The 21,141-nt window shown below is 38.0% G+C and overlaps 1 protein-coding gene across 19 annotated transcripts in view; it reads left to right on the forward strand.

Annotated features, from left to right (window-relative positions):
• The window catches only part of PARD3 (par-3 family cell polarity regulator), a 656,432-nt gene that overhangs the window by 410,543 nt on the left and 224,748 nt on the right, over positions 1–21,141 (forward strand). For 11 of the 19 annotated variants that reach the window (XM_021685999.1, XM_021686002.1, XM_021686006.1 and 8 more), the window contains 3 exons: positions 6,408–6,596; positions 7,905–8,075; positions 16,740–16,890. In XM_021685999.1, coding sequence (XP_021541674.1) covers positions 6,408–6,596; positions 7,905–8,075; positions 16,740–16,890 — 511 coding nt within the window. Of the gene's footprint in view, positions 1–6,407; positions 6,597–7,904; positions 8,076–16,739; positions 16,900–21,141 lie in introns of all 19 variants that reach the window. The other 8 variants (XM_021685996.1, XM_044915499.1, XM_021685995.1 and 5 more) reach the window with 1 other exon arrangement.

The following is a 21,141-nucleotide window of genomic DNA, read 5'->3' on the forward strand; positions in this document are numbered from 1 at the left end:
CATGAAATTAACACTGACTTGAAAGTTTTGTACTACCACTTGCCCCAATTAATGGCCTTTATAGCATGCAGAGATGAATGAATGAATGAATGGATACATAAGAATCAAATTCTGGTCTGGCTTCCAATTCAGGACCATGTGTGGGATTTAGTTGTCATGTCTCTTCGGTCTAATGTAATCGGGAACATTTCTTCAGTTTATCTTTATTTTTCATTTTTGAAGAGCAAGTTACTTTGAGAATGTGCCTCAATTTGGGTTTGTGTGGTATTTTTTTAATTTGATAAGGGTTTCTAACTTAACATTATAGATTAATAACTGTATAAAACATTTTATTATCAGTATTGGTATTATCAAGCCAATAAATTCTTTAAATTTTACTTATTTTACATCTACCACTTGATTTAGAATAGAGCACAATAAAGCCAATGTGACATTTTGACTTTGCTTAATAAGAATAATTAACCTTAACATATCAGCACAGATAATGTGTATAAACATTCATCTCACATGTGGGATAAATTAAAATATATAACTTAAAGAAACTTTGACTGGAGGGTCATTCTTTTGTGCAAAAACAAAATAAAACCAAGGTAACTTCTTATTTAAAAAATCCTCCTCATAATTAAAAACATGAATCGTTCCTATTTGTGATAACTGCATATTATTTAATCTCTTTATGTTGAATGAATGTAGTCTCCTTTTAACTTCTTTAAACCTTTTGTTAGCTTGAGAATATGATATTCTGTCACCATGGCATAATGGTTTTGTAAGAACTCTGGTATCCCTTCTGAGCACCAGCCCCTGCCCAACATTTATAACCATGCTCCTAGCCCTTCTTTCCCACACTGGTTTTTTAAGAGGAAGAAGAATTAAAGAAATGGCACGCAGTGGGATTTTTATGTTACAAAGCAGTAGTGTATAATTAATGGATGTTACAAAAATCAGTTAAGTATAGAAGAAAAAGTCACCTGCAATTATGTGACTTCAGTGCCACCATTTTGATGTGTATTTTTTTTTTACGATTTTTTCTTTACCTATGTAGCTAATATATATATATATCATGTTCCAGGCACATATCATGTAGCTAATAAATGTCATGTCCAAAGCAGAAGGACAGACTGATATGTCCCTTCCTCCTAAAGCTTTTACTGGTATGAGAAGGCAGACATTAAACAATTTATTAAAATAGGATCTCAAGGCTTATGATGGGTGCAGTATTGGAAGTTAAGAAAGCTTACAGGATAAAACCCAGTTTTCTTAGTCACAAATGTTTTTCTGTCCCACCAAATGGGATACTTTTTAAAGACTTTAATAGCTGAATAGTATTACATTGTGTAAGTATATCTTAATCTACCTAATATCATACATGTAGGTTTTTCTTATTTTTTAGCTGTGCTATTAAAGCAGTGAACATCTTGACAGTTAAATCTTTGTTCTTGATCACAGTTTTTTAGGACATATTACTAAAGTACTATTTTTTGGGTTAAAAATGTAGAGGCTCTTGATAAGCATTGTCAAATTGACTTCTATAAGTGTTGTATCTTTTTATATTTCAGCAGCAGTGCAGGAAAGTGCCCATTTCACCATCCTTTCTGCATTCTTGGATTTCATTACTTAAAGCAATTTTCTTCAGTAGTTTGATAACTTTTGTTGATTGCATGTCTTTTGTTGCAAGTAGATTATTTTACCTATTTTTTTTTGTCCACTCATCTTTCTTTAATGAATTGCTCATTCATATCTCTTATTTGTTGTGGGAGTGTTCGTCTTTTTGTTATTAATTTATCATGTTTGTGCAGTAATGAAATTAACTCAGTGGAAAAGGGAGTGAGAGAGAAGTCAATAAATTATAGTGGAGCAGTGAGCAGCAAAAAACTTTGCTGTTATTTCTCTGCTCACACTCACAACACTTCTGATACCAATGTGTGAGTCTTCCAGACCATGTACTTCTTTATATGGTCTGGAGTTAGTGTAGACCCCACAAGTTATGCGCTCAGTCCCACAAGACTGCCCCCCACTCAGAGGCCATAAGAAAGTAGTGGATCCCCAGGCTACCCACAACTTCTGTCTAACTTGGCCACAAATCAGAGGTTCCTATGACCGTCTCCTTGGGTTTGATAATCTGTTGGAGCAACTCACAGAGCCCAGGATCACAGTTTACTTACTATCGCCAATTTCTTACAAAGGTATTTTATTTTTTTAAAGATTTATTTATTTATGTGAGAGAGAGTGAGTGACAGAGAGAGAGAGAAGAGTACATGAGCAGGTGAGAGGGAGAAGCAGACTCCCCACTGAGCAGGGAGCCCAATGCAGGGCTCAATCCCAGGACCCTCTTATCATGACCTGAGCCAAAGGCAGACACTTAACTGACTGAGCCACCCAGGCGCCCCTACAAAGGACATTTTAAAGGGCACAGACAGACCACTAGATGAAGAGATATTTAGGGCAAAAATCTACAAGTTCCCAAGCTCAGGAGCTACTGTCCCTTTGGAGTTGGGGTGTGCCCCCATTCTGGTAAATTGCTATGTTTATTAACCCGGAAGCTCTCTGAACCCCATACTTTTGCAATTTTTATGGAGGCCTCATCGTAAAGGCATGATCAATTATTAACTGTTTTCAGCCGTTCTCACCTTCTTGGAGAATGGGTTTGGGCTAAAGTTCTTAACTTCTAATCATGGCTTGCTCTTTCTGGTGACCAGAGCCCACCCAGGAGCCACCGAGGAATCCACCAAATGTCACCTCATTAGAACAAAAGATGCTCCTAACATCCAGAAAATCCCAAGGGATTTAGGAGCTCTGTGTCCAACACTCTTATTAGGAAATTACAAGGGTTTTAGGAGCTCTGTGTCAGGAACTGGGGTGAAAGACCAATATAATAGCAGCCATTGGAGGGAGATTTTATGTATTTATATTTCCTTTTATTTCATAAATGGCAGAATGTTGGTTGAATCATTTATTTCTTTGCAGAGCCTGAAATCAGCTATTGGACTCAGATCTGTGATTTTAGGGCCTCCTATGACATGGATACATACCACGTCTTTTCACAATATCTTGTGCACTCTTATTAAAATCTTGATATATTGAGGCTCAGAGATGACTCTGCTCATAATTTTTTTTTTCTATTTAAGATAATCAACTTTTTTTCCCTCTCTCATTTGGATCTACCCATTTTTCAGATTAAGCAGGCTCAGAAGGACCTGTGGGCCCACTGTTTCCCACAGCTGTTGGACTGCTGTCCGGGGAAAAAGGACGCCTGGCTGGGCCTTCGTGTTGCACGCTTGTGGTTATTGTTCTGTCTCACTGCAGATAGAAGTGTGCATCTTTTTTGCTATTCTGAGGATAGTGGGAAAGCAGATAGCTTTCATACTGCCCATTCTGCAGGCTTCCTGCTTCTAGTGTGCTTAACAAAAATGCCAGTGGAGTAGTGGGCAAAGTAAAAAATGACAGGTTGCATCAATGCAAAAAATCACTTGGAGTGTTCAAACGTGTGTGCATGAGGGACATGATGAGCTTGAATGACATGGTCATGTGCAAATGACTGAGAGGCAAAGGAAATACATTTGTTGTATTTTTGTAGAAAGAATTTGACTCAGACAGTTGTAAATTACACAATCTGGATGGAACCCGTCAAGGTGATAGAAAATTAGTTTCTCCTTTGTATCAGAATGAAGAGATCTATACTAGAAGACTCCGTAAAAAGTTCTTTATAATGTGGCATTTAAAATGGTTTTTGAAGAGCAAATTTTTTAAAACATTTTGCTGCCAGAAAATTAAGTTCTAAAAGCTGGCATTAATTTCAGTCTTATGTCAAGAGCCAAATGGATTAATAATGAAATATCAAAGGAAAGTACAATCTCTCACTTAAATGTTTTTAATGATAATAATGACTTAAGACTTGATAAGAAAGCTGAAAAAGAATATCATTCCCATCCTGTAGTTTTCATAATAAATGAAACTTTCCTGTGGAGAAAATAGTCTCCTTTAAGACAGGTTCAGAGTAGGGCATGTCAGGAAATGATTTCAACTTGATTAAAATTTTTCTTCATATATTCAGTCAGCTCCTTATCTTGATTTTTCAAGTAGAAAAATAAATGAGAATTTTAAGCCTTAGTAAAACATTATGGAATGTGAAAATCAGTAAACATTAAAAAGCCAAACTGAAGACCTAAATCAGTAAGTGACAATTAAGAACCTTCTAGACTTGAGCCAAACAAATGTACTCAATGATCAGACCTAAATGTGCCCAGCTGAGGACTATCTTTGCTTTTTATACCTTTTTAAATGCAACTTTTCCAGGAATATAAATACTGATTCTGATTCACAAAGTATGTTTTACCTTTAATTACTTCTGAATTTGAAATAACTCTGAAGGACACTATGGTGTGTTTTGATACTGTTTTGTGTTTCAGACATCACGATTTACTTACACATTATGTTTTTATAACAGATTTTATATTGAGATAGCTGTATTAATTCACACAGTCATTACTTAGTCCTTCTGAACCATATGAATAAAAGTTTATAGAATATAAAATGTATATTAGTATTAGCATAGTAAATATGTGCTATATCAATATTTTGATATGAGTATTTGATATTTCTTTCTCTCCAATACATTGGTTTTATTTGAGCTATAATTATTCTCTGGGAATATTTTCAGTATAAACATTTTTATAATGAGCAGGCTTAGGCTTGATTTTGACTTTGACACTGAAATGTATTTGCTTTGTATAGTAACATAGCTATTGCCCTGTATCTTTTCAAGTTGTTCTTATTTTGCATTCTTTATTATATAGTTTTCCTGTTTTTAACATATTAGTGATTTTATTTTTTTGAAACATACCTTGTCCCGATAACTATGAGGTTGTTTTTCGCAAAGATGGCACAAAGAACATCCTACCATAAAATGTTAATAGTGGATGTTAGTAAATTAGAAACCTCATTTTATGAATAACATTATTATGGATTTGGGGATTTAAAAAAACATATCTTTTGCAGTAAAAAATTATCTTTTATTGATAAATGCTATGCTTCTAAAAATTATTTCATCTGGTTGCGATGTTAAATCCCCAAATTTGTAAAAAAAAAAAAAATTATTTCATCATTATATTAATTTTTATTGTTACTAGAAAAATTTAAACATTTGTTGGGACACAGAAGAAAATTGAAGTCTACCCACATTGCTCTGTGATAGCCTCCTTCCATGTGTGCAATTGAACATTCTTTAAAAGCACACTTTAAAGGATGCATTATAGTCTAGCCTAATTATGTACCATTAGATATTTAGCCATCTTTCAATTATAATTTGATAATTCCAGCTTGAGTGACTAGGTGGATGCTGGAGAAATATTCCAAAATTGGAGAAAGAGGAGCGGGAACGTGTGGTAGGACTAGACGAGGCCTTTAGCTGTGATTTGAAGAGTTTGTGTCACCTAGCTGTTATGTGGTTGGAAATACTTTGAGTCCTTACCTATTTGGAGATGACCAGGGTAGAGATGTGAGTGGTTCCAGTCCTGGTCGTGGGTGGGACTGCTGAAGAGAAGTCCGGAGGCGGGCAGGTGGCCTCGTCCCCGGTGCCCAGTGTTGCAGTGGCAGAACACATCCTCTGACTGGTTCATCAGGCTGTACTTTCAGCTTCCTGCTTTTCCTCAAATTTTAAGGGGGCTGGACAGGATTTGGTGTGTCTTAAATATGTTCTGTTCTGAAACAGTCTTCTTATGCAGTGATGACTACAGTTATGAAATCAAAGCTTACAGACACCACTAATTAATGAAGCTGTATCGCTTGGAGAATATCCCCCAGCTGTCTGAGGCATACTACAGTGTTGAGGAAAGGTGTCCTCTGATGATGTTTCTGTCTCATGGATGCTGAAGGTTAAAGCTCTCTAGTGGTTCTCTGAAAATGAATACCTGTTTCTGCTGGCTTTGTATCATCAGAACTTATTATTGTGAAGAAAATGATATACCATTAGTGAGCATTAAACTCCTAATGACATCAAAAATTCCTAATGAATAAAAGGACAAATGAGTTATATTTATTTATTTTGATTCCTGCTGTGACTGTTTTTCTCCTGTGGTTTAGGATATATGAACAGAACAACAACAAAAAAGTCCCAAACTCTAGGAGTCACATGTCTTCAGTTTTCAGCTGTATTTTTCCCTACATTTCTCAGAATCTGCTTGGAGTTTGTTTCAATATTGAAACAGGTGCCACATGAAAATATTAACAGCTGGTTCCAGGAATCATCTGGAGGGGGTGCAGATGCACTGTTATCATGGATCTTGTCGCAGAACGTTGGTGGAAATACTGTGCCTGTTAGGATTAAAGACTGCTCATTAGCAGTCTTTAAAAATAGCTGTGAGAAGGGAACATTGGAATATAACGTGCCATGCAATTTTGTTTCCTATTAGAAAGCAGAAGATGAGGATATTGTTCTCACACCTGATGGCACCAGGGAATTTCTGACATTTGAAGTTCCACTTAATGATTCAGGATCAGCCGGTCTTGGTGTCAGCGTCAAAGGTAACCGGTCAAAAGAGAACCATGCGGATTTGGGAATCTTCGTCAAGTCCATTATTAATGGAGGAGCGGCATCTAAAGTAAGCAAATGTTACCCTTACTCAGCTTATGCCCATTAACAAAAATATATCATTACAACCCTATTCCTGTCTTGGGAACATATACACAGTGTGGGGGGGGGGGCGGCTCCTTTCCTCCACCCTCTTATGGCCTATGAATTAAACTGGCAAAAGACACATGAACAGAACATGTTTACAGATTTTATTGATGTTAATATTTAAATTTTTCCATGTACAGGGGCTTTACAGAAAAGAAAGAAAATCTAAAGAAAACTCAGAAGCTTAGATACCATTTTAGCAAAAGGCAGTAAATTATGGAACAGTAATTAGACAAAAAATGACATTTGGGCTTCTCAGAGAGGTCAATTGTGGGATGGTAAATAGATGGCAGAAACTAGTGGTAGATAAGGTTTCTTGTGCATGGTCTGTTTTGTCGCCTGGCTAATCTCAGAGCCATCGCTGTCTCTGGTGATGTCCTTCTCTTCCTGTTTAAGGACAGGCGAGGGGCATCTTCATAAGAGGAGCTCTGTGTTCAGCCAGCAAGGCAGAGAACAGAGAGCTCCTCCGGCATCTGCCAGTTCTCAGTTGCCTTCAGCTCAAAAGAGTCCTTGTGCCAGAATGGCATGTTTTGGAGTGGCATGTTCTGATACCCTGTCACGCTTAACCCTGTAACGCCTTTTGTTTTCTTCATAATACCCCATTTGTGATCAAGCGAATAGAAATCTCCGTGATCTCTCATTTTAGGATGGAATCCATAGCTTCAAGTCCCCATTTTTTTGTCTCACAGAATTTACAAGCCATAGTCCTTGTAGCTCAAAGAAGATAATCCATGCAAAGACTTAGCTTAGGTTCCGGGCACAGAGCTGCCCTACAGGAAGGCTCATCTTTCCCTTGTCCCCTGCCTGTGGGTCACTTTGCCTGCTTGCCAGTGGAGAGCAAGTTTCTTCCCTGTTCGTCAAGGGGGCACTTCTCTGCAATTGTGTAACAGCCTTGAGCTTTTTCTTGTCTTGGGTTGTAAATAACCTCTATGGGTGTCTCTGGAAGCAAGAAAGTAATCACTTTGTGTCCTTTGAATTAGTATGCTGTTTTGGTAAACAGATTATGATAATGACTTGATTTACAAATGTATAAATGATTGAAATAGACACAGGCTGCAGTGGCTGCTTAGACATTATTGTGCTCCTGTTCAATTGGACACAGTCCATTAGGATTAAAGCCCCCTTTCTCTCCCCTTGTTTTTATTTTTTATTTTTTTTTAACTAAAGAGAGAGCAACTTCTTTTATAACAGACTATTTAATAGCACTTACTTCTACCTGTTTTCTTCCCAGGATGGAAGGCTTCGGGTGAATGATCAACTGATAGCAGTGAATGGAGAATCCCTGTTGGGCAAGACAAACCAAGATGCCATGGAAACCCTCAGAAGGTCTATGTCTACTGAAGGGAACAAGCGAGGAATGATCCAGCTCATTGTTGCGAGGCGAATAAGCAAGTGCAATGAGGTAAAGTATAGGAAATAAAAAGAAGACACTAGCATTTGAAATTGTAATAAGACTAAGTTTTTGTCCTAATGGATAAAGAATGGCAGGTCCTGGGACTTTCCTTCAAAATATTATAAAATTATCTTTGCTCTTTTTATTGTATTGACTGTGGACTGTGATTTGTTCTCTTACTTCTATGATCAAAGTATTCCTAAGTGTGCATTAGTATTTCTATGGCCAGCTCAACAAATAACACTGGGAATCTTAAAAGCACCTTCAGCTGGGTTCTCTTCTTGCATACAGGGCCATACCTTCCTGCTGGGAGCCAACAGTTTCTCTTCTGTTCAGTAGTGTTGTACCTGGGAGAGAGAAACAATGAAACAAGGGCTAGTTCATTTGTTTATCTAAAATGGGATGCCTGTTCCAAAGTTCCTGACAGGGGAGAGTCTGTTTCTCTTGTGACATTGTCAAAAGTGTAAGTCTCCCCTTCTGTTCCCTGTGTCCCCTTTCTCCTTCACTATAGGGTTGAGTATTTTCCCCTTGATTGCATGCTTTTGAGAGAGAACTATTGCGCAATGCCATGGCTGGTTCTAAATATATGCAGCAGTGCGTAATTAGGAATGAGTAGGAAGAGTATCCTTTCCTGAAGGGTGTGATCATCTGTTTCCCCAAATAGTAAAAAAAATAGTAAGTGGAAACATACTTTCTGGCACAGTGGGGTATTTGAAAATTTAAAAGGAATTATATATTGATTTGATAATATTAGAACTTGAAAAAAAACCAGGTTCATAGATCTATTATAAATTGTGTGCCATCTATAGGAAATAGGTGGGAGCTGAGAATTTATAGAGCAAAGCTTGTTAAAAATGTAGAGTTTGTTTTTGCTTTTAATCAATGCTCAACTCCCCACATTTTTAAATCAACTAAAAGGAAATGACTAGGAAATCATACAAACTGAAAATTATATCTAAATTGTTTAAGTGTTTTTCTTAATTTAAAAATCTATGTTATATATCTAAAGCGAGCTATTCAGGTTGTGTTGATCACTCATGCCATCCCGTAGTACATTCATATTTTGCAATGAAGGTTGGGTAGTCAGTGTACGGGGGTGACCAACTTTGGGATGGTTATTGACTACTGACTTCTTATTGTTTTTATTTTTCAAATGGAGAATTTGTTAACAATAATTAATGCATTAATTTCCACAACAACAAGAGAACAATGTAACCTTTAACTTCTCAGAATGGGGAACAGTGGGACATAAAAAAATTCACTTCCGGGCACCTGGGTGGCTCAGTCATTAAGCGTCTGCCTTCGGCTCAGGTCATGATCCCAGGTTCCTGGGATTGAGCCCCGCATGGGGCTCCCTGCTCCACGGGAAGCCTGCTTCTCCCTCTCCCACTCCCCCTGCTTGTGTTCCCTCTCTCGCTGTTTCGCTCTGTGTCAAATAAATAAATAAAATCTTTGGGAAAAAATTCACTTTCATAAGATAAATATAAATGCTGATCCCTCTGAGTAGGCTACTGGAATGGTTTTCTTGAATAATAGAGTTTTTATTTGTTGCCAAAAGTTAACTGACCTTTCTAATATAAGTCCTATAAATAGTGCTAGTTGAAAAATTCTCCAGAGTTCACAAGCACATTGTTCTTTAGTTTTTCTAAAACTGAATAATTTCACATTCACAGGACAGTATTTGTTTGGCAGATGTTTATTGAGCACCTACTATATTCAAGAAATGTGTTAGATCCTCGGGATATGGCAGTGACTAAAAACAGATGGGGCTCCTTCTCTCACAGAACTTATATTCTACTGGAGAATATATCATATTCTCAGTCTCTTTAAAAATAAATTAAAATTTGTAAACACCTCAAAATTTTCTTTCACAGAAAAGCATTGGATGTTCTGGGGGCACTTAAAACATTAAGAAATGTACTAAAGACCAGCATCCTGAATCCAGACATGCTTTCCTCTGATTCAGATGAGTCCCTGTCATTCCCCAAACAGTAGCAAAGCAAACCTGTACCAGCCTGAAAATGTTTTGATAAAAGCACTGATTTTATTCCCTGTTGTCCTGTAAAACACACGAAATTGAAATCCCACTGAAAGATCTCTGGGTCTCATTTACTTCTGCATATGAATTTATGTGAATGAAATGATTTAAGTAAGGGAACAGCTGCAATAGATAGTAATAGACTTTCATATTCAATATTCCTTATGGTATCATTTTCATACATTGCTGGTTATTACTATTTCTTAGGAGAGTATAAGCTTATAAAACAATTATATTAAAAAAAAAATCTTATCACGAGTGCTGTGCTTTCTTTGTAATACTACCGAGAAGCCTTTTGTACTGACAGGGTTTAACTAAAGAATTACATGAAGACAGAAGAGCTCAGTTCGGCTTCCCATAAGGCATGAGACATGATTTTGCTGCTGTTGTACTTATATGTTACCTTTGGAAAAACATCTCCCTGAATTATGAGAGTATGTGTAAATTATGTTATAGTAAATATTGATAGAAGCATACGGTGTCTTGTCTTGAATGAACCTCAAGCCAAAAGAATGTGCTTGCGTTCCCTCCTTGTGGGTCTATTAGTCAGCCAGAGGCCGGTCTTGGACAGTATCACAAAACTATATTTTACTAACTCATCTTTAAATCAAGGGTTTGCATACCTAATTTCAAGCCAGAGGAGATGAAAATTTGCAGAAAGAAAACAGTTTGTACTTTGTCACATCTTTCCGTGCCCTTTTCTTGTATGTAGGAAGTGCCATATATTTTTTTTTTTCAAAAACTATTTGTCAACTCTCCACAGTAGGTATCGTCCCTTTACCCTGCATTTCACGCTACAGCACATTTGGGGCGTTCTCCGGAAGATGTTGCTCAGTCTCTTCTGCTTGGCCTTTCAGGAATCTTGGAACGCCACCAATCTTGAATCTCTTCTTACTTGCTCTCCTCCTTTTTCTGCTACCTCACTCTGGCTCTTCTCCCTCCTTTGAGGTTCCTTTATTTCCGCCGGCTCTGTCACCATCGGTGTGTCTCGGTGCTCTCCCCGGGCTGGCTCCTCCCCCCGGGCTCTTCCACGCCGCGCATGCTCCCTGGGAGATCTTCAGGTACCGCCCGTGTTACGACCAATCGCACGACCCCGTTTCCAGCTCGGAGTTCTGTTCTAGGTCCAGACACTTACTGGTTTGTCGCTCAGGCTCCCAAGTCACAAGGTGCCCGAGACTTTGTTTATACTTTTACTTCAAAATCGGTTCCTCCCTGAGTACTTCATCCACCCTGGTCTTGCCCCATCCCCCCCCCAACCCCTACCGCTACTCTGTGGTTGTAGAAGCTGGAGACGGGCTTCACTCTGGACCTTTCAAATGCCTTCCCTGTTTCAGTAACCTCTGCCTCCAGAATCTCTCTCTTCTCAAGCCACTTTTCTCCAGCCCCTCTGCTGTCGCCCCACCTCAGGCCCCATTGTCCCACGGGGCTCGCTGCTGCAGTCCGTTCTCCACACTGCAGGAAGGCAGGTTTTTCCACAGAACACATTGCTCCTGTCACTCCGGCTGAAATCCCTTCAGGGATTTCCATCCCCTCCAGGACAGGTGCCAGTCTCCATCCCATGGCCCCCCAGGACATGCAGAAACCGGCGTCTGTGCCCCTCCAGTGCGTCCCTGTGCGGCCTGCGTGAGCTCCTCGGCACGGCTTGCAATTTCCCAGGCACACGGTTCTGTCTCGCCAGGGTTTGCCCCATGAGCCCTTTCTGCTCCTTGTCCTCACAAAGACAGCTTTTAGATTTTAGTTTCTCTCACCAGAGTATTCCATAGTCGGAGTACTTACCTTCATCTAGCAGCAATTACCCTGTCATGTTTCCTTTCGGGTTTTCTTTCGTGGGAACTGTAAATTCTGAGATGGCTGGGACCTTGTCCATCTGCCATGTCCCTACCTCTCCATCTCTTGATGTCCAACCCAGAGCTAACACCTAAGCACGAATGGAATGACAAGGGAAATAATCCTGGGGAGGCTGGCGTTTTTAGAAGAAAAGATAACTTAGTTATATTAGAAACTGAAGTTCTAAAAAAAAACAACACACACACACACACACACACACAAACCAGGCATGGTAACCAAATTATTCTGGCAGGGATTCTGGATTTCCTTTGCTTTCCTTACATTTAATTTCTTAAGTACATTTAAAAACTTCTCATCAACAATAATTGTTTCTTTAGAAGAAAAAAAAAAAAAGAAATGGCTTCCCCTTGTTTTGTGCTCCTGATTGATGGAATAACTTTTTTGGAGAAAAGCTTCTTCTTCCTTTTTTTTTTTTTTTTTTAAGATTTTTATTTATTCATGAGAGAGAGAGAGAGAAGCAGAGGCAGAGGGAGAAACAGGCTCCCCGTTGAGCAGAGAGCCCAGTGCGGGACTCGATCCCAGGACCCTGGGATCATGACCTGAGCCAAAGGCAGATGCTTAACCATCTGAGCCACTCAGACGCCCATTGGAGAAAAACTTCTTAAATCTTTTCCATTGGATAGAATACATAAAGCAAGAGGCAGAAACATTGGTTATCATCACAAAGGACACATTTGTTGAGGACTTTGAAGGATAGTAGAGGGAAACGGGAGTAAATACTTGACATCGTTCTTTGAGGATTGAAAATAACCTGTGTTTGACAATTATGCTGATTGTGGATGTTCCAAGGAAATTAATGTTTGTAGAAATTACTGCGGTTTAACATAGCTTGCGGTCATCTAATTGTATCTGTGTTAGAAATTATTTCATATGAAGCCTCGTCTTAGTACCAGTAGAGAATGTGACCAGGTGAGCCTTGTCTTAGACCCCATACTGAAGGATGTAGTCAGCAGGGACTACTTTAAAATGAGTTCTCTCTGTAGGTTTAATCCTCTTAGAATTAGAAAGCTATATTAGAATAGGAAGGGGCCTAAGGTATCATTTATGATTCTCTTCACTTCATGTATTAAGAAATAAATGCAGAGAGGTCAAATGATTTGCTTAATGGCTGCAAGGCCAAGGTAGTGGCAAAGTAATTTAGAAACAGGTGCCCATTCCTCTTACACAATGTGAGTGGGCCTTAATTGACTGTGATTGTGTTGTTCAGGCAATTTGTATTCTGGTTGTGTTAGGAAGTAGCATACAATAAAAGCATGGGTTTTAGCATCAGACAGTTACATTTTGGGTCTGCCACTTACAGATAGAATGACTTGGGGAGGTTCCAGTACCTCTCTGATCTTTGCTGTAGCCCACGGTGGGGGGGGGTGGGGTATGGAAAGGAGATGAAGTGTTGTTCTACATGACAACAGAACCTGAAACTGGACCTTAAAGCTACGACCACTCTTCTCCAAGACTCAAGCCTGTCTTTTTATTCATTGTTTTGTGTTTACCTGTCCTTTGGATGTTCGTACTTTCCACAATATATCATTGTAATCTAGGCCACATACTGTGCTGTGGCCTCAGTTTTAGGCCTGCTTCCACGTGGCCTAGTGTGTATAAGATCTCCAAACCATTTTGAGGAAAATCTGAGTTATTCACTTGGAAATTAATTTATTCATCCATTTATTCACCTAGTATCTGCTCTGTGCCAGGCATTGGGGATAAAATAGAATAAGCCCAAAAATCCTGAAATGTCGAATAATAAGATTGTGCCCTTTACTAACTAGAACCCAGTCTTTAATTTGCTGCCCAGATCAGGGCCTTATCTATGCCAGGTTTTCAATGCTTATGGTCGAGATGGTGGGATACAATTTCTCTGTGTGAAAGACATCATTTGACCCACTCATGCTTACCTACAATGACATGAGAATTTGCTAAACCCTGCAGAAAAGATATTAGTTTTTTAAAAGAAGCCAAGATTTTAGCTTTTCCTAAGAAAAGTAGTCCAAGTATATAATGGAAAGCATATTCATTGGACAATATCCAATTTTTGTTGTTATATATCATTTGTTATTTTCTGATTATAAAAGCAACATATCATTTGAATATCTTTTCTAAGTGTGGACTACATTTACATTGTTTTTCAGTATTGGGGTAATTCCCAATTTTATACCTTTGTAAATAATGTTATGATAAATATTGATTCACATGTATCTTTATTATTTGTGTAGCTTATTATTTTGTGAGGGCAGTGACCACAAAGTGAAATAAATGGCCAGGTCAAGGAGTATAAGATGTTTTTGGACCTGTGATATACATTTCTGTATTACTTTAGAAAAGACTGTATCCCTTTACACTGCTACCCAATAGGAGTTATCTTGCTGCAACCGAGAGCTAGATTTTCTCTAATAGGTGAAAAGGCTTTCCTATTTTTCCAGAGGTGGAGCTGAGGGGGCTGAGCACAACTACTCCTACCTGGGACTGAATAAGTTAGATTGAAGAACATTTTTGCACCTTAAACAACAAGCCACAAAGTGAAAATTGTAGTTCTTTTATTTTAGTTCCTTCTTCTAATTAAGTTTAATTTGAAGAAAGTTTTTATGTAAGGAGACTTACAGGGCCTGGGACTAGCCTAGGTTGCAGACCACCCTGGGCCTCTCTTCTACCCCCCTCGCTCTGCCTCTCCCCTGTGCCGCCATAGTACCCCCGTGGTGTGTTTCTCCTTCCTAAACTCCTTTTCTTGCAACGACAACAAAAAAATCATCAAAAGATTTAAAACAAAACTGTGTACCCCATCAGGTTTTTTTTTTTTTAAAGAAATTAAAAGGCATTGTATCTTCTGTTAAATATTTATGTAGTAGGCTGCTGATGTCTTCATTTAAATCTGTCTTTTGAGATGTAAATTAGACATGGTTAGGGAGGTAGAGGAGGTGTAGACTCTTTCCCATGAAAATGTTCAATTGTGAGGTTCTTTCTGAACAGGCACCTTACTGTTTTTTTTTTTTTTCTCTAGAAAGCCTGCATTGCTTTTTTTAAATGGAATTTTTATTTGATTTTCTAAAATTCTAAAATAGCCTTTTAGATTATTTAGGGATTTCTCATGAATAGCTTTGTAAGGATTTTACCATCTAGAAAATTTCAGTTATCTAGTTCAATTAAATGTATCTGTTAAGCAAATGTGAGGATACGTTGTTTGTCTTATAAAGTAAATTGTACAGGAAGCAGGTCTCATATAGAGATTTGGATCGCAAGTCTCTTCAGTGTATGTGCTCATTTAAAATTTTCAGACATACTTGTTCTTAAAGGCATAGGGTATTGCTTTAGTTTGTTTTTGTTTTTACCTCTCCAAAGTACTTTGGAATTGAGGCATAGTATTCTTTCAGAAAATGTTTTTATTTTTTTACATCAGAGACCTTGAATATTTAATTTACTTTTCTGTGAAGCTGTCAGTTGTAATCTGCAGTTTAAAAAAAAAACTAATAAAACAAATCCTCATTTCACAATTTAAACCTTATTGAGTCTAATTCACTAGCGCTGCGAGTTTATTATTCTCCTGCAGTTTGACGTGCCTCCAATTGTAATTGTGTTGACCCTTCAATGCATTAAATCTCCCCAGTGCTTATCAAACTGGGAGAGATAAGTCTACAATTTGGAACTTCATTAAATATCTCATTTATATTAAACAGATGATAGCTTCTAACAGAAATAATAATTTGTCCCGATGAAGGAACTGCAACCGTTGTGGTTTCCTCTGTTTGGGATGTGTGGTCCTCTCTCTCACTTGGTGGTGCTGTGCTGCACCCCTCTCCCCACCTCCCCCCAAGCCCTCTTTGTCTCTGGCTGCAAGCCAGCACCAGAGCGTCATAAGATATTAGTCCATGGGGTTGACCTCAGAGCCCACGTTTGGAGGATTGCTGTTAAGTGTGCTTTGTTCCCTCCTTGAAGCAGATTTGTTTCAAGGCCTTATGAACATAGGTTCCTTATTCATATTATTTTTGTGCAGAATCTGACTTATGAGGCACAGCTGTTTGAAAGAATGCCACATACTGTTTTAATTCATGGTGATGGAAATTGACCTATATTCTTTGCTTATTTATTAGATCATATATGTTTGTGACATATACATCTTTGCTTCATTAGAATATTTGGTCCCTACTTCTGTATTGTTTATGTACTATTAAAGTGGTTTTTTTCAGGTACTCCCTATCTTATATTTAAGATTATAGTAAGAGAATAGAATGATTTCTTAACTAATTTCTAGCAGAAGAAATGTAGGCTCAGTGAATTGTTCGAGACACCTGAGCTCACAAGTAAAGATCTTTTAGAGTAGGTAGTAATTCTACCAGCACACATGGAGATGAGTGCTAATTGTTAGGTGTATTTACCTATTATAGATATAAAAAGTATAGCTTAGTTCCAGCTTCCATTCTGATAAAGCACACTTTGTGCAGAGCAACATCTCATAAAGAATTCTGAATTAAAGCATAACTTAAATTGACTTCAACAGATACTAACAGTCAAATTGAAAAAATAAGCAGCAAAATAAGTTTAAAAAAAAGCTTTTAATATACGTATTTTTCCTCCAATGGTTGCAATCTGACAGAACTTCATGGGAGGCACAGTGTAAAGTGGCAGAGAAAGTTGGTCATTAGGCAGAGCTGTCATCACAAATTATTTTGGTACAGGGTGAAAAGTTCTAGTTCATTTGGTACCCAGTTGGATGCAGGCCTTGGGCAAGTTGTTATAATTCCCCCATGCTGCTAATGGGCCTCCAGTACTGATTTTCCCTTGCCCCCTTTTCTCTGTAGCTGAAGTCACCTGGGAGCCCCTCTGGACCTGAGCTGCCCATTGAAACGGTATTGGATGATCGAGAACGAAGAATCTCCCATTCCCTCTACAGTGGGATTGAGGGGCTTGATGAATCCCCCACGAGAAATGCTGCCCTCAGCAGGATAATGGGTGAGTCAGGTAAAACTCTGTTTATCACATCTTATTTTTATGCTTTCCCGGTTCACTGGGAGGTTATTAATGTAATATTAATGTAAGGGAGGCCTGTGTTATCAAGAGGAAAAAGAACAGGTTCATTACAATCATCCAGGAAGTGTTAATAGTGAAGAGACTGAATCAATACATTGATTTTGTTAAGTGAATTTTAGATCCTATAACATGTTGGGGGGGTAGAAAAGGAAGGGGTCACATGGAAATATGTTCAGCGATCAAGATATATTTAGCTTGTTTGGGAGTAGAAGTGAAGCCATGTTTTAGGAAAGTCAGAATTTAGTGGTTTATGATGAGGAGGATTCAAAGTCACGTATCTTTCACAGCAGCACCTTTTTTACAGGGAGAGGAACAGATGCAGCTGTACATGTTCGTATGTAGATGAAATATTCACATTTATTTGGCTTGTATTTAATAGAATGTTACCGTTTTTAAGTTGCATCTCTACTTTTTCAAAGCCCTGATTTTAAAGTCCGGAAGCTAGTGTTTTGCATCCTTTGTTTGGATTCGGCACCATACTGTCTGCTCAGCCCCCAGTGGGTACTGAGGTTATTAGCACTTGCTCGGCAGAAGTGCAGCTTTCTCCTAACAGATCCAGTTAATAAAGACTTGCTTTGCCACAGGAGTGGGTGGATTTACTGAGTTGCTCATCTTGGGATTAGCTTGCGAGAGTTTTCAAATTCAAAACATAAGCAGCTGTTTCGACTAAAATAGCACCTGACATAAAACAGTTTTATTGCTGGTGTGTTTTGCAAGGCTCGAAAATAAAACCCTAAATTTAACGCCATTTTGAAACCTTTAATGAAGATTTAATACAATTCAAGTTTCCATTATGAAGCTTCTTTGGAACAAGAATTTATTTCATTTGCCAGTGGACATTTATGGAAAGCCTACTATTGACAAGACGTTTGTGTACACACTTTTGCTGTAGATACAAAAATGAGTGAGACACAATCTCTGCCTACAAAGAACTCTCTCCTGGGCATGACAGGAAAAACACATAAACATGACTAGTAGAATTTTCTGGTCTTCCTTTGGTCCTTCTAGCTTTCTAGTTCGGAGAAGTTGCTAAATTCTCAATTCCTTATTTTGTTGCACATAGGACTTAGACCTGCCAGCCCTCTGGTTTTACTTTGTCAATGGTTTTCTTTTTTGCCTGTTTGGCATAAATGGAAGTAGGGGAAGGATGCTAAAACCACTGTGCACCTGTCAGATGCCACACAGTGCACAGAGATCACCACACTAATCTTTGCTTCTTAATGATCATTCCCTTCACTGCCGTTGCATTTTCCATACTTTCTTGGTTTTGGTGTAAAACTTTATCTTTGTTAAATACTTTTTTCATTAATGAAAATTCAGACCCCTTGAGAGAGAAAGAGCGTGCATGTGTCCCTGGATCTGTGTGCATACAAAGTGATATGCTGTAATTTCCCCTTTATTATAGGAACATAGGACTTGCCATACTGAATCAGACCATTGGTCCACCAGTTCCTGTAACCTGCGTCCTGCCTCCAATCCCTGATGCTTCAGAGGAAGGCTGAAAAACTAAAACTAAAAAACCAAAAAACCCCAAAATTCACCTAGTGACCTTTTGAAGTGCTGTATATAATGGGTTGAGGACTCCTTCATTTTCTTCATAGTCTGTTACCCTGATTTTGTTAGCTGTGGCTTCGTTAGTCCACTTCCATTTGCCTTACTGTTGTTTTCCCTTCCCTCCTCTAGAGATGTAATGGACTTTTAAGGCTCCAGATGCTTTCCCCTGGGCAGCAGCTTCCCTCCCAGCTGTGTGCTTTGTGATGTACTGTGCATGCCCTTTTGGGTTGGGGGTGAAAGACTCTTTACCCTTTTTTGGTAGGCCAAGTTAATGTTGAATGATTTGGGTATTTTCTTAACATAGTTTTTTACATATTCTACTGGAAACTAGGGATCCTTTATAGTTTTACCCTGAGAATTGCATATGCTTAACCTGATCTGTCTTGAGTTTTACAAATTTGAGAACTCAGTCTTCATCAGTCCATATTCCATTATCAGTGGCCCTAAGAAACAATTGGTTTGCTAGGTCAGTTCCCACTTAAAGTTAGAAATTCTGCAAAGGATGTTAGCTTAAAACAAAATACAGGGTACCAAATATAAGATAGTAGAGCACTGAATTTCTGTTAACCTAAATCAGTAGCACTAGTATTTATTGATTTGCACAGTATCTAGGTACATGGAAATCTCTCAGGTAGATCTTGTTTGGTTGCTGATTGTCTTCTATATATTTAGAATAACCCTTACGTAGACACTAGTGGAGGTGATGGTATTTACTTTATGATCTGCTCTGATTCAAATAGAGCTTTGTATTGAAATTACAGTTGATTACTTTAAGAAATGCCTAGTTGTATGCAAACAGGATGAATTTTCACCTAGAAAAACCCTCATGTGAGACTCTAGACCAAAAGGAGCTTTGAGGCTTTCTAGCTCATTTCTATGGGAACATATCTCAGGAGAGAGGCTTCTAAAAAAATAAATCAAAAAAGGAAGAGATGTAAGACTTGGCAGGATGTCAGGGGTCATTAGCCGCACTCTCCCACTTGACAGATAAAGGAACATTGTCACAAGATCCCATGGTGATTTTTTGTTTTATGTTGTTTTTGGATATTTCTTGTTTCTAAAAGTAGCCCTCTCTAGGGCATAGTGAGACCACACAATAAGGATTAGTGACGTCCATTCTTTATTAAGATCAGTTTATCCATATCTTTAAGCAAAAGGCATTAGACAGTCAACAGAATTGTTCCGTTGTGGCGGCCACTGTGTTCTAAAAATCAAAAAAGCTCATCTCTGAAAACAGTCTTAGAAATCATCTACTCCAGCTGAATTATCTTCTGTTCAGAGAAATTAGGGACCAGAGAAATTCCAGTGACAAGTCCGGAAGCCACATTCTGTGTTCCTCGACCAGTTAGGATGTGTATTTTCCCGAGTCATGAGTCCCACATTACTTCAACCTGGATCGATCTCCCTAGTTTTTGGTCGGGTCATCCAGAGTTGTGACCAAGACAAGATTTCTCCAGATGTCTTCTGTATGGGTCTACCTGCCACTAATCATGGATTTTAATCCTGGATATTCATCAAAAAGAAATCTCTAGAGAGCCTACCTAGGATGCTTCATGTTAAAAGACTTAAAAAAAATATCTCCTAAATTGCTGGACTGTCTTAACTATAATAATCATAAAACAATAATAGGCATGGTTAATTTAACCAACACGTTCACTAAAATACATCACAAGTTGACATTTGGGAACATGGAACCTTAATTTTTTTTTTCCAAATTTTAATCTGAAGAAATTTTCTGTTTAAAGCAAGACCAAAATCTGGTGTATTCGTCTTAGAGATTAACCTCAGTAGTTTTTATATTCATACATTTGTGGTGAGTTTAAAAAATAATTATGCTCAGCATATTTTTATCTTGTTAGAAATTCAACATTGAGAAATGGAACATTAATGTTATTTTTATTGTGAGTCAAATCACTGGAAAAGTTTTCATCTGTTTCTAGTGTCATGAATGGTATTGCCTTTTATGTAAATGTACCAATGAATAAATGTTTAGTAAACAATCATTTCGTATCTCATTGTTTCACTCTTCTGTAAGATACTGACTGGTTTAAATTTTAGTTTGTAGTTTGTCGGTTAACTAGTTGAAGAAGGAGAAATATTTATCCATCAAAAAACCGATCAAAGGCTTCTCAGGTCACCCTTGGAAGGTTTCACGTTTGTGATGTAGGTTATCATTAAGAGGTATTGTCTAGGTGGAGTTTGGTAGAACATGGAGTGAGATAATTTAGTTGTCCATTGCTCCCAATATATTCCTGCATCCAGATTTGAAAACTGTAATTCTTGGCGAGTATGTCAAGAAGTTGGGAAGCTGATGAAAAACATGAATTCTCAAATCTTTTGAAATATTAGCCCCTAGAATCATTTGTGAGAGGAAAAAGCTAAATTGTTTTCTTCTTATTAGGAAAATTTCTTACCATTTATGTATAAAATTTTGGATCACTTAAGGTACAATATTTCTATTCAACACAGCATATTATAAAAAAAGGATTGTCATATGAAGAACCATTCAGTGTTCCATATTGCTTATTAGGCTGTCTCTCAGAATATATTGTGTAAACCCAAGAGTTTTAGTTTTTGTGTTTAAAAGCGAGTACACTATAATTATATTGTAATTTTTCC

Source organism: Neomonachus schauinslandi, chromosome 5 (assembly GCF_002201575.2).
Source record: "Neomonachus schauinslandi chromosome 5, ASM220157v2, whole genome shotgun sequence".
Lineage (NCBI taxonomy): Eukaryota > Metazoa > Chordata > Mammalia > Carnivora > Phocidae > Neomonachus > Neomonachus schauinslandi.